At 39.3% G+C, this 13,707-nt stretch overlaps 3 protein-coding genes across 4 annotated transcripts; 2 read left to right on the top strand and 1 right to left on the bottom strand.

The window, feature by feature from the left end:
* Nucleotides 1–5: 5 nt before the first annotated feature.
* Nucleotides 6–9,403, bottom strand: Tango6 (Transport and Golgi organization 6). The gene is made up of 5 exons (XM_053757290.2): nt 9,040–9,403; nt 6,641–8,619; nt 6,110–6,329; nt 5,661–5,812; nt 6–336 (listed from the first exon to the last, which is right to left on the bottom strand). Exons 1-5 carry the CDS (start codon nt 9,086–9,088, stop codon nt 22–24), a joined length of 2,715 nt encoding a protein of 904 aa, XP_053613265.1. The 5' UTR covers nt 9,089–9,403; the 3' UTR covers nt 6–21.
* On the top strand, nt 948–5,545 carry LOC128676920 (uncharacterized protein K02A2.6-like). Of its 2 annotated transcripts, none has more exons than XM_053757416.2 (2): nt 948–2,131; nt 2,512–5,545. In XM_053757416.2, exon 2 carries the CDS (start codon nt 2,660–2,662, stop codon nt 5,333–5,335), a length of 2,676 nt encoding a protein of 891 aa, XP_053613391.1. In that variant the 5' UTR covers nt 948–2,131; nt 2,512–2,659; the 3' UTR covers nt 5,336–5,545. The 2 variants fall into 2 exon arrangements, with proteins under 2 accessions (XP_053613391.1, XP_053613471.1); XM_053757496.2 differs by having other exon boundaries at nt 2,512–2,662.
* A 971-nt stretch (nt 9,404–10,374) lies between the features above and the next one.
* On the top strand, nt 10,375–12,001 carry Nedd8 (Nedd8 ubiquitin like modifier). Its single transcript, XM_053744122.2, has 3 exons — nt 10,375–10,563; nt 10,654–10,784; nt 11,827–12,001. Exons 1-3 carry the CDS (start codon nt 10,546–10,548, stop codon nt 11,909–11,911), a joined length of 234 nt encoding a protein of 77 aa, XP_053600097.1. The 5' UTR covers nt 10,375–10,545; the 3' UTR covers nt 11,912–12,001.
* Nucleotides 12,002–13,707: the final 1,706 nt, after the last annotated feature.

The following is a 13,707-nucleotide window of genomic DNA, read 5'->3' as shown; positions in this document are numbered from 1 at the left end:
AAACATAAATGTACTTTTCTTTTATTTGAATATATCCTGTGGCTTATCTAACACAAATATTTGTTTTTCTATCTTCACCTCGGGGAACATAAAGTCGTTGACGATGTCATTGAGTTCTTCCAAGGCTAATTGAGCGTGGAGCCTTAGAACAGAATCTTCATCAGGGTCTCTGTATAGGGCTTTTAGAGTTCTGTATACTGGTAGCAAATTGTCTTTTAACCCCACAAGCAGCTCCCTGTCCAAACCTTTGATTAAGCTGGCTATCACCATTACTGATGCTCTTCTGCACTCTATTGCATTGTCTGTCTCCAATATACTCCAAATGCAATGCAGAACCTATATATAAAAAATAATAATATTAATATTAAGCCACGAATACAATAGGGAACATTTGACGCGCAACATATCACTCTATCTCACGCATTACCACTGACTTGAGTGAAATAGCACATAGTCGATCTCACTCATGCAAATTGTAATGAAAAGGAAAGAAAGTGTGTGTAAGGAGAAGCAGAGAAATGAGTGGCTTTAAGGAGAAGCACTGTCGTTAAAAATTATATGAGATCATCTAAGCGTATCCCTGGTTACATTCGTGGCTGTGACGCCTCGAAGACCAGGGGTCGTTTGATAGATAAACTTTTTGAAGATTCAACTGTGGTGTTACGTCCGGCCGCCTGCCTGACGTCAACCTTCTTTGTGAACGCTGCTGTTATCTCAACTCTTTCTTTCATACTAGATTGTTTCCAGTTGTATTCGCTATGACGCTACGAAGCCCAGATTGTAAAAAATAAACTTTATTTTTTATTTATTTGGATGTGACTTTACAACTGGCTTGGCTGACGTCAACCCTCCTTGGGTGTGCTATTACCAAGCTACCAGCTGCCAAGCCCTAGTAGTAAATGTAGTCTCGCCTCGTACGGTATCCACGGGAGGATATGGACTGGTTCTTGTGATGTATGTAGGTTAGTTTATAATAAATGGTGGGGGGTAGTCTAAGTAGCTTGGTTGTGAGATGTCATTTTATAAACCAGTCCGGAATAAATGCTTGTTACGTACGCCCGTGTTTCAGTTAGCTCCGCGACACCGTTATCCCTCAGGACTATCGACCGCTATATCACATTGGCGAACGAGGATTAGTACCAATATTTACGCGTGCAGGTTAGACATCGCAATTATGTCGATTGGTAAAGTGCGGGAGTTCGACGTGAAGAACGGGGCGTGGTCGTCCTACGTGGACAGGCTCGAGATGTACTTTACAGTGAACAGTGTGAAAAATGAACTCAAAGTGCCTACTTTAATTGCGGTAATGGGTGACGAAGCTTACGAACTATTATCGAATCTAGCCAGCCCTAAGAAACCAGCGGAACTAAGCTACGAGTGTGCGGTCAGATTATTACGTAATCACCTCCAACCGACCCCGTCGGCACTGGCAGAGCGGTTCAGATTTCGGCAGAGAAGGCAAGCGGCGGACGAGAATGTGGCAAGCTACGTGGCGGAATTAAAAAAGTTGACACGCTATTGTAAGCTGGGGGACGGATTAAACGAAAACCTTCGGGATCAATTCGTGTGCGGCTTGAGGAGTGATCTCATCCGGCAGAGGTTATTTGCAGAGGATGACACGCTCACGTTTACTAACGCGGTGAAGTTAGCCAGCTCATTAGAAGCCGCGGAACGCGACGCAGCTGCGGTTGACGCGACAGGAGCCGCAAGCCGGGAGCTATCGGCGGATGTGCATGCTCTGGCGGTCAGCAGCGGCAAGCAGCGGCGGGAGCCACGGGCGGCGGGCCGAGCCGGGCGCGGTACACATGGAGGAGCGGGAGCGCAGCGGGCGGAGGTCGCCGGAGCGAACCTTAGCGGCAACAAGATTGCGAGGAGTGGCAGTCGGGATACACACAGTGGACAATGTTATAGCTGTGGGGGAGTGGGCCATTATCGGGAAGAGTGTCGATTTAACCAATACACCTGTAGCAAGTGCAAGCGGGTGGGGCACCTCAGGCGTGTGTGCCCGGACCAGAGGCAGGGGCGAAGAGCAGCTGTACACTATGCCGCAGGAGAGGAGGAGCCAGAGGACGAGAATCTGGACAGTTGCGGGGAGGATTTTCACCACTTATGCCTGAACGATTATAAGGCGGTGAGTGTGCCCGTTGTCATAGAAGGTCATACAATTTATATGGAAGTGGATACTGGTACGGCTGTATCCTGTATAAGCCGAGGAACTTATAATAAATATTTAAAACATTTAAAGATTGAGGCTAGCAACGTCATTTTAAACTTTTACGATGGTTCTAAGCTTAAGCCACTAGGTGTCATTAGACCAACTGTGAGTTATAAGGGTGTTCATAATAATTTAGAGTTATTTATTATCGATGGAGGGACGACCTCACTGTTAGGACGGCAGTGGTTATCAGAATTAAAAATAAAGTTACCAATGTTTACAAATTGTAATAATATGATAGGTGCAGATAAGAGCCATATACAAATAGATCATGAGTTGAAAAAATTGTTCAACAGATATAAGGAATTATTCAGCGGAGGTTTGGGCACATACACGGGGGGCAAGGCGACTCTGAGGGTTCGGGAGAGCGCGGTACCGGTGTTCCACCGCGCGCGGCCGCTGCCGTACGCGCTGCGCGACCGCGTCGACGCGCAGCTCGATCAGATGCTGCGCGACGGCGTCATCGAGCCCGTCGACTGCTCCGAGTGGGCCTCACCTCTCGTACCGGTAAGCAAGGCTGATGGTTCCTTGAGAATTTGTGCTGACTACAAAGCTACAGTCAACCCGGCGCTTGTGGTAGACCGCTATCCGTTGCCAAAAGTAGACGATTTGCTGGTAAGGTTAAGTGGGTCACAGTTTTTCTCAAAAATTGATTTATCTCAGGCCTATAATCAGGTTTTGTTAGACGAAACGAAAAATCTCACCGTTGTGAATACCCATAGAGGTCTGTATAGGTATAATAGGCTGGTGTATGGCTTAGCATCCAGCGCCGGGATTTTTCAACGAATAATGTGTAATTTATTAAATAATATCCCTAACGTCGAAGTATTTTTAGATGACGTCATAATAGGGGGCCAAACTAAAAGGGATCACTTGCAAGCTGTTGAAGCTGTATTTAGTAGGTTGCATAAATATGGACTAAAGTTAAAAAGTAATAAATGCGTATTTTTAGTTAACGAAGTACGTTATTTAGGTTATATTTTAAATAGGGATGGTATAAGAACGGATCCAGAAAAAATTCAAGCCATTACCAAAATACCTCGACCAAGCTGTGTAACAGAGCTGCGTTCGTTTTTAGGTTTAGTAAATTTTTACGCAAAGTTCGTTAAGAACATGAGCACAAAGTTAGTTCCCTTATACGAATTACTTAAAAAAGGTTGTACATGGAATTGGTCACAGCAGTGTGAACAAGCGTTCACAGAGGTTAAACGACTTTTGGTTAGCGCGGAAGTTTTGATGCACTATGATCCTAGTCTGCCGCTCATAGTGACCTGCGACGCGAGCGCGCGGGGCGTGGGGGGCGTGCTCTCGCAGCCGAGTAGGTGCGGCGGCCGCGAGCGCCCGGTTGCCTATGTATCGCGCACGCTCAACGATGCCGAGAGAAATTATTCTCAGATACATAGGGAAGCACTTGCTATTATATTTTCTGTTAATAAATTCCACCAATATTTGTACGGTCGTCGTTTTACCCTACGCACCGACCATAAGCCTTTGGTATCGATACTCGGACCACATACAGGGATACCTACCATGGTAGCTAGTCGGATGCAACGCTGGGCAATAATATTATCGGCTTATTCGTACGATATCGAGTACGTGCGCACCGACGAGAACGGAGCGGACGGGCTGTCGCGGCTACCTGTGGCCGCCGGCGGTAAACAGATGAGTCATGCGTCTAGTAATGCACCGGCGCCCGAGCAAACGTATTTACATTTTATTCAACAGGAACTATTGTTAGACTATAATGTTATTAAAAGTAAAACGTCGCGTAATCCGCTTCTCGCTAAAGTTTTGAGTTATTTACGAGACGGATGGCCGTCGGATTGTGAGATTATGAGTATGAAGCCGTATTTTAATCGTAAAGACGGGTTATACGAAGAGTTAGGGTGCGTTATGTGGGGTCATAGGCTGGTAGTACCGGACGAGTGTAGGGAGAGGGTACTACGCATGATTCACGAACCCCATATGGGAATAGTAAAATCGAAAGCTTTAGCTCGCAGTTATGTGTGGTGGCCGGGGGTGGACGAGGACGTGGAGCGGTTGTGTCGGGAGTGCGCGGTGTGTGCCTCGCAGGCGGACGCGCCGCCGCGCCAGACCCCGCGAATGTGGCCCTGGCCAAACCGGCCCTGGTCTAGAGTTCACTTAGATTTCCTAGGACCAATTTTTGGCAAAACTTACCTGGTTTTAGTCGACGCCATGTCTAAATGGATAGAAGTTTGTCAGGTTTCTAGCACAGCGGCAACTGGGACTATAGGAAAGATTAGCGAATTATTCAGTAGATGGGGTTTACCTAAACAGATAGTTACAGACAACGGACCGCCGTTTTTTAGCGCGGAATTCGCTAATTTTGTGAGTAGCCAGGGTATTGAGCACATATTTTCGCCACCGTACCATCCGGCTTCAAACGGTTTAGCGGAAAATGCTGTAAAATCGTTAAAAAGAGTTATTAAAAAAGCTAGTGCGGAGAAACAAGACATAGATAAAGCCTTGTGTACGTTTTTGTTGCATTATAGGAATACTGAGCACTCGACAACTGGGGAAAGCCCGGCTATGTTGTTACTAGGCAGACGGTTACGTACAAAATTAGATGCACTGAAACCGAATAGGGAGGGTAAAGTCAGGGAAGCGCAGCAACGTCAAAAGGTAGCGGCAAAAGGAAGTAATAGGGAGCTTAGGCCAAATGAAACCGTATGGTATAGGCAGTACTTAAAGTCACAGAAGTGGGCATCGGGCCAGGTGGCCGAGTGCGTCGGGCCTAGTAACTATAAGATCAGGGATAAGCATGGGGAGGTCTTACATAGGCATATCGATCAACTGAGACGGAGGACGGGTGGACGTTCATCGCTCGCTTGCCCTGATACAGAATTTAATACCAGCCAAAACGAGTCTAGCACAAATTCTGAACCACAGATAGCCTTGCCGGATGCGGGGGATGCGGCCCAATCGGAGGAGATAAACGACGAAGCCGGGAAGGCTGAGACGCCCCTTAAAGGGTCGGTAGTCAGTGGGTTGAACAGGAGGGATGCTCCTGCGTCTCCCGAGTTCCAGGACGCCTTGCCAACTGTGACTACACCACCTCCTAGTCGTCCTGTACGACAGTGTAGGTTAAGGAAAATGTAATTAAGTTTAAGGGAAATTTTATGTTACTTTTATATTTTAGATTTAAGTTAGTTTAAATGTAGCAAAGGGGTTTTGTACGTAAGGGTTGATTGATGTGGGGGAATGTGATGTATGTAGGTTAGTTTATAATAAATGGTGGGGGGTAGTCTAAGTAGCTTGGTTGTGAGATGTCATTTTATAAACCAGTCCGGAATAAATGCTTGTTACGTACGCCCGTGTTTCAGTTAGCTCCGCGACACCGTTATCCCTCAGGACTATCGACCGCTATATCACAGTTCTATCTTAGAGCGGGAACCACACGCCGCATAATCGTTTTAAATGTTACCTCATAAATGATGGTCCCAATCCTGTAATGTAACACAAGAGCGATCTCAGCCAAGTTGGACAACGCTGATGTTCGGATCAGAGGGTCGGCATCACGACATCCACACAGCATCGTGTTCAATAATATTGTCTTGTGAACTATAGCCATATCGCCTGGAAACAGTGCAAGTCATATTTCAAATCTTCCACGCCGAATAGAAAAAAGAAGTTGCACGACAACTAAAGGAGATAAAATAAATATATAGACTAAACGTAAGTCGTACGTAAACTACGTAAAACGAACGTTAATCAGTGATGACAATAGACTAAAAAACTCGATAGCCACCTATTAGTAATATATTTTTATATGTATTTATGTATATTATGTAATGTGTATAATGTAACCTCATGTCTGAGTTTAGACTTCATTATTACTATCTCATTTGACTTTTGTATAATGTATATACTAACCAAGTCTTTTCGTCACTTTCACAATGATGTCACCAATTTTCATTCTTAATTCTGCTATCTTGTTTTGGTCATCTTTACTTTGAAGACCATCTTCAATGGACATTTGAAGGAACTCCTTGCATAGGACAAACAGAACATCTTCTGTGCAGTGAGCGCCCAGTGCTGCAATACCATTTACTGCAGACAAGTACATGTAAGAGTCTGGATTCTTAAGATGCTCCTGAAAACAATACAAATTTTTATTTTCATTTAATACAGTCCTTTCATTTCATATCTTCTCTCTCTCATCTTCGCGTGTTGCCATTGCATTTGGGGCTGTGACGCCGTGAAGCCAAGGCTTTGTATCCCTTAGTCATTGATATAGGAGGATATTGAGTGCTCCTATTTTAGCGCCATGATATCCCAAAATTTTAATCCTTTCATATATAACATGCCATACTTACATGATTTACTATATGAAATAAGGTTTCCATTTGTTTTTCAGGATTAAATGTAAAAAACCCATGTTTTTACTTTACATTTTATACTCACTTGTAAGAGGCAGAACACATAATATTTTTTAGATATAGTCTCCGGGTCTCTAGCATCAATCAATTTTGTTAATGCAATTATTCCATGAGCCTGAACAGGCATCAGTTCATCAAACATATCTCTTATTGCTTTTCCAAACTCTGTGTCAGATTTATGTTTATCTTTGCTTGTAAGCAGACATAATGCTTCTTTACATAGAATACTATTGTAACTTGACTCCTCTTCAGACATTGTTTTTAATATAGGGACCAAGTCATGTATCTTGTGGGCAAAATTATTCGTTTTATCAGAATTTGACAGTATAGTGTTCAAGAGAACTAGACTTATAGCAGTACATTCCTCACTTGAGTTTTGCTTGGTGTTTCTAATGAAATGTTCAATAAAATTTAAAACAATCCCTGGATTTGATTTCAAAGAAGAGATGACCTTAGGACATGTAGATATCTCGGAAAGTAGCTGCAGTACAATAACATACTCTTCATCAATATTGTCCAAAATTTCCATATCATTTTCCAGACCAAGCAAATCCTTTTTAGGTTTATTTAACCTTTTTATATTTAAATCAATAAGCATTTGTAATGAAACTTCAAACACACCTTCAATGAATGTACTATCAGTTGCAACCATAAATAAACTCAAGAAATATAATAATGCTTCTTCCTTTGGATACACTGTAGTCGATGATTTACATTTTATAGCTAACCCAGCATCATACTCTTCAATGTCAATTTTCAAGTCAAGATTTTGCCCAAACAAAAATTGGGTCATTAGCAATTGGACGTCATCTTTATTTCCCTGTTCTAGACATTTTAAGATAGTGTCTTTGAGTTTTATTTTCAAATCCTCATTCTTAGTGCAGTTTACACCAAGTAAGAAAAGTACAAATAGATTTGGACGTAAAAGTGAAAATGGGCAATCAATCTTACATGCACACACACTAGCAAATAGAATATTTATTTTATGTTCTACTTCTTGAGAAGATAATACAATAGTACCAGGTAAGCTAGCTTTTTGGTTTAAAATTTCTGTATTAAAAGATTGGAATATTTCTTTGATAAGGATAGTAATACACTCAACCTGAGGGTATTTTTCATGAAGACTAAGAGCACATGCAGCTGCAGTGGCAAGATAATGTGTGTTGTTCAGGGATACTATTTGTATGATTTGAGAGCATATATTTTGTAAGTATTGCTCTTCAGTTCCACTACCATGCTTGGTTGAAACTATCTTTGAAATCACATCAATTTTTCTCCATTCACATCCAGAATCAACATTGAAGCTCTCAATAAAGCATCTGATGAGGCTCAGCAAGCCTCCTGGTGCCATCAGTCTTTGGCTCATTTCTTTAGCCACAACTCTTTTCACAAATGCAGGAGGGGAAGGGTTAATTACACTTTGAAGGACAAGCAATTCTTTCATTAGAGTAGGTTGAAAGCAATGTGTTACCAAATGTTTATAAACTTGAAGATATTTCTGGCGGTCACTGCTAAGAGCATCATATTTCACTTGTGTCATGGTATAGTCAGTGTACACCCCAGGTTTTTTGAATGGGGCAAATGACAATTGAATCAACATAGCCAAGTAATCAACCAAATGCAGAGTAATAATGATATTTTTCAACACTGAAACTTCATAACATCTAGTAAAAAAGTCAGCACAGTCAACCAACATTTCATATTTTTGTTCATCACTTAAAGCCAATGTAGGCACTGTAGTGGCTGATGGACACCTCTTTGATATATCTACACCAAGCCCAGGAAGAAGAGAAGGTAAAACATTCAGTGATGTTATCAATTGAAAGCATGATCTCAATAACTTTTGATGTTTAACACTTATTAGTATACTATCATCCTTCCTGATTGCAGTTGACAGGTCATCAATTTCTTTAAATATTTTAGTGTAGAAAATTTTTAGTAGCTTAAAACTTTCAGAATTAGTCAAATTATTAACTAGGGCAGATGTATATTCTTTCACCCCATCTAGAAGTAAAAAAAAATATATATAAATATGGCACAATTAAGACTTTCAATAAATTAAAGAAAAAAAATGTTTGGTTTAGGAACTCTTGCGCAAATACCAGATGATGAACATTTCACATAGTTCCCCTTTTAGGGTGTCGCTTAATAAGAACAAGTAATAATAGATATCAAAGTCCTAGAGGATTTTAGGGCAGTGCACATTTTTTGTTTGGAATTATGGCTGGCAGCATTGTGTACATGCATGCAATACAATTCCATTTGGTCTGCTCTGGGTTTTTTATTCATCTTAAATAAGCCAGCCCTAAACCAATAATTTTGTGATTCAGAGGTAAAAATGTTAATTTGATATGATATGGTCATTTTGCATCATTTCGATTTGTTACATTTCAAGTGCATTATAACGTTGTATTTCATACATACCCTCATGAGTAAGTCTATTTAACCTGTCAAATATATCGTTAATAGCCATTTAGGTAGCTCTCACTTATATCCAGTTGTTAGCTTTATCATCATCAAAACCTCAGGTTATAAAACTGATGACAAGAGGATATAAAATATGAAGAGTAAGTTCCTGACAAATGTTTTATTTTAAGCAGGTTTAAATTCTATCACAACTAATTTTATTTATGGAACAATTCTGTAAGTTTATTTTACACAATATTGAAATTAATCTAACATTTTGTAGATTTGTTTGTTTTGTGAGTAGGTAGGTTAGGTACTAGCTAGATCACTTTTTGACATTTGATGGCTTGGATGGAACGTTGTTGACTGGATAGTCAACTATCAATCTTAAAAAAAACTATCGTTTGGATAGTCTACCGATTATTTGAGAAATATAGCTATCGATAGTATTGATAGTCGGTTTTGGTGCAATACTATCGATAGTATTGTTTCGGAATAGTAGGTACACTATCGATAGTATTGCTTTGAAAGAAAGAACACAACACTGATTTGAGTTTTGCTATTTAGCTCGTAAAAAATATATTATAAAATAACACCTAAAGACCTCGACAAGACAAGAACACGAACCTCTCTCTTCTTCATAGTCGTCTCATGGCTGAGGGTCGTGGTCATTACGTAGAATGAAACACACATAACAACTTTCTTGGCACTATTAAAATGGAGTGGTTTGCGATTGTTTTCTCCATTTCACACATAAGTTAATAATCAAACAGCACTGATTGATTATTAACTTATGTGTGCCAGTGTTTCTGCAAATTTGACGACGTCGTTCGTTGGCGCAGTGGTAAAGTGCTTGCCTCTGAATTGAGAGGTTTGATCTTCGGTCGGGTCATCATGGAAAATGATATTTTTCTGATTGGCCCAGGTCTTGGATGTTTATCTATAGATGTATAGGTATTTGTTATAAAATATAGTATCCTTGAGTTAATATCACATAACACAAGTCTCGAACTTACTTTGGGGCTAGCTCAATCTTTGTGATTTGTCCTAATATATTTATTTATTATAACTAACTCATGTGGCACGAGTAGGATTCGTACCTGGGCCCTTTCGATCCACAGGCGAGCGTCTTAACCATTACATTACGACCGCTACGTTAATATAATATCAGCGGTCTAGTACTAGTCATAGATTTAGAAAGAGCCCCGTCTGGTTGTAGTAGTGGTTTCATTGTCTATCGTTGTGGCTGTATGGGCTAGTACCCTTTGTCTCCTCAATAAAACGAGGGAATAAACAAAAAAAAAATGTCTATGGTTGTAAATGTAGTTATTGTATTGTAATGTCATGTGTGGTGTGTGTGACATGACATGTCAAGTCAACTGCCGTCTGAACTGTGCCGTGTTAACTTTTGCTTGATCATTTATTTTGTTCACAAAAATAAAGCATACAACCGGATCAGCGTTAAATTATAGACATCGTTGTAGTTTAGGAGAGTGCATATATATTAGATATTAAAATACAAACATGTTGATCAAAGTGAAGGTAACAATGGCTCACTGTATTCCGACAGTATATCGAATATTTCAGGATTGTTTTGTGCTATTATAACCTATTGTAACTATTGTTTTGCAGACACTGACTGGAAAGGAGATTGAAATTGATATCGAACCTACAGATAAAGTGGAAAGGATCAAAGAAAGAGTAGAAGAAAAAGAGGGAATCCCTCCTCAGCAACAAAGGCTTATATTTTCAGGCAAGCAAATGTACGTAGTATTTGGTTTCTTCTATGGCATTGTTAAGAATGCTGTTGGGGCTTCCAAAACATTGTAGCGCTTCGGGTATGTTTGCCGAGAGGCACACTGATGTCTTTCATGCAATCATTAGGAAAATAGTGGCCTCGTTGATGCAACGTATTCGGAGCAGCACCAACGGCATTCTAAATGTGTTGTCTGACAGGATTGACTGCCCAATAATGATACACTGGGTCGAGATTCATGTGTCACACACATGAATCTCAATACAGTGGTTCAATTTGTTCTAAAATACATGGACTTTTGCTTACTAACTTAGGTTAAGATTTCTACTAACAGTTTATGGATTTTATGACCTGACAAATAATTATTATTATGTATCTCCTTTTATAAATTCACGGCACTAAGTCCGGTCCTTTGAGAGGCTTGTGTGGGGATATGGATCCAACACGTAGAGGATTTGGAGAGTTTTGATGTTGTGTAGGTCTCTAATAAATTACAATTATTATTATTATTATAATATTTTTATTGACTTGAGTAAGTTATTCTTTTGTAACGTAATCAAGTACAGATCCTTTGTCCAACTTTCAAACAATCAAGCTGATTTCAGAATTTCAAATTTATTATTGATGTACTTCTGGAGTCCTAATGCATCTTGCATTGACTTTGCTGTGATTCTACTACTGTCAAAGTCCCTTACAGATCATTGTACCAATATCTTTGACTTTTTACACATCCTAATATTATAAATGTGAAAGTAAGTTTGTTTGTTACCTCTTCATACATTATCTACTGGACCAATTGTTATGAAATTTGGTACATGGGTAGAAAATAACCTTGAATAACACAAAGTTACTTTTATCCCGAAATTCCCACAATGGCAAAGCTGGTGATGGTGCAGCTAGTCAGTTAATAATTGGTTTCTAGGTGTAAGTGTTAGTTGGCCTTTTGGCTCTTCTGCACACAGTTTATGAAAAGCTCACTGTATCCCAAACTTTAAGTGACTGTGATCAATTGAACATTTGAACTGAACTATTACACATTTTTTTTTCAGGAATGATGAGAAGACAGCACAAGATTACAAAGTACAAGGAGGTTCTGTCCTGCATCTGGTGTTAGCACTACGAGGAGGGGAGTGATCTGTTTGTGATAATATCTTTCTAATATTTATACCTCATAATTTTATTTCTCATTTCTTGTATAAAAGCAACATGATTATCATAACATAATATTTTGTTTTATTGGAACCATATTCAGTAAGTTCTTTTGCATAGTTTTGCTATGGATGCAACTTGGGTTACATAGAGATGGTATAATTATATTGTTGACTATACCATATCATATCATATCATATCATTTTCCTACAGTCCCTATGAGCATAGGGTCTGTAAGAATATAATAATAAAATTGCAATTTGCCCAAATTGTATCTGCCAAAACCATTTAAGCATCAAAGAATTTCTAGCTTAGCATTTAAGCATCAAAGAATTTCTAGGCTCCATTATTGGTCCTTTTCTATTTCTAGTTTATATAAATGATCTTCCTTGTCTTGCCCAACAATTGTGTGATGTAATTTTATTTGCTGACGACACGTCACTACTGTTTAAAGTTGATAGAAAAAGTAGAAATTATAACAATGTAAGCAACATTATGTCACTTGTGCTTGAATGGTTTACAACTAATAACCTGGCTTTAAACACAGACAAGACCAAGTGTATTAAGTTCTCTCTTTCAAACGCACCCCAACTTGATATTCCTTTAGTAGTTAATGGTAAAGTATTAGAATGGGTACACAGTGCCAAGTTCTTGGGCATTACTGTGGATAGTAAGTTTAAGTGGGATAAACATATTGAAATCACGGCCAAAAAACTTAGTTCGGCAGCTTTTGCAGTGAGAAGGATCAGACAGTGTACAAACATCGAAACAGCTAGGCTCGTGTATTACAGCTACTTTCATAGCATAATGTCCTACGGATTATTGTTATGGGGTAATGCAGCTGACATAGGAAAAATTTTTGTTTTTACAGAAACGAGCAATTCGTTTTATTTATGGGCTTAAGCCACGGGATTCCTTGCGAGAATTATTCAAATCGATAAATATTATGACTGTTGCATCTCAGTACATCTTCGACGTACTTATTTTTGTTAAATCTAACTTACACCTGTATAAAACATTGAGCGATGTTAACAGTGTAGTCACTCGTAATAGGCATAAACTTTGTATGAACAGATTCCGACTTAAAAAGGTTAGGCGGTCTTTCGTGGGTCAAAGTGTTAAATTGTTCAATAAACTCCCTGTAGAGGCTATTAACTTGCCAATGCCAAAATTTAAATCATATATTAAAAATGCTTTAATGGCTAATGCTTATTACACGATTAGCGACTATTTAAATGATAAAAAACCTTGGACCCTTCCTAAAACTTCCACCTCTCACACTTGATTTTAATTTTTTTTTATTTTTTATTATTATTTATATATTTTCTTGACATGTTTATTACATATATTTTGACATTTATTGTAAAACATATACGTGATTTGTGATCTCCAAGTGTCTGAAAGTAACATAGGTATCTATTATGTTAGATTATGGAGATCGAATATGTCATGCACATTCAAATGGTCAAACCGGTAGCGGCATCGTGGATCGGGTCGGGAGGTTCCCTCTATTGTGGTTGAGCTTCGCGATGTCACTCTGTCACAATGTCACTCACGCGTCAACTCGTGAACGGGTGCTGCCGGGGGAACTGGTCAGCTCGATCTTTTATTAAAAGTTTTTTTTTGTTTGGTTAATTATACATATATATATAAGTATATATATATTTTCCTTTCATCAGCACTTGATCACAATCATAATATGTTTCAGTATACCTTTTGACCATGTACTTTATTATGTACTTAATGTTATATTACTGATAAAAAATTATAACAAAAAAATT

The sequence above is a fragment of the Plodia interpunctella genome, chromosome 1 (genome assembly GCF_027563975.2).
Source record: "Plodia interpunctella isolate USDA-ARS_2022_Savannah chromosome 1, ilPloInte3.2, whole genome shotgun sequence".
Lineage (NCBI taxonomy): Eukaryota > Metazoa > Arthropoda > Insecta > Lepidoptera > Pyralidae > Plodia > Plodia interpunctella.
The sequence above is the reverse complement of the archived record's forward strand: the minus strand, read 5'-3'. Positions and strand labels throughout refer to the sequence as shown.

Coding starts and splice junctions, on each gene's coding strand:
- LOC128676920 (XM_053757416.2), top strand. CDS start 2,660: ATGCTGCGCGACGGCGTCATCGAGCCCGTCGACTGCTCCGAGTGGGCC.
- Tango6 (XM_053757290.2), bottom strand. CDS start 9,088: ATGGCTATTAACGATATATTTGACAGGTTAAATAGACTTACTCATGAG. Junction 8,620..9,039: donor AAATAGACTTACTCATGAGG/GTATGTATGAAA, acceptor TTTTACTTCTAG/ATGGGGTGAAAGAATATACA. Junction 6,330..6,640: donor ATGTGTTCTGCCTCTTACAA/GTGAGTATAAAA, acceptor TATTGTTTTCAG/GAGCATCTTAAGAATCCAGA.
- Nedd8 (XM_053744122.2), top strand. Junction 10,785..11,826: donor ATATTTTCAGGCAAGCAAAT/GTACGTAGTATT, acceptor TTTTTTTTTCAG/GAATGATGAGAAGACAGCAC.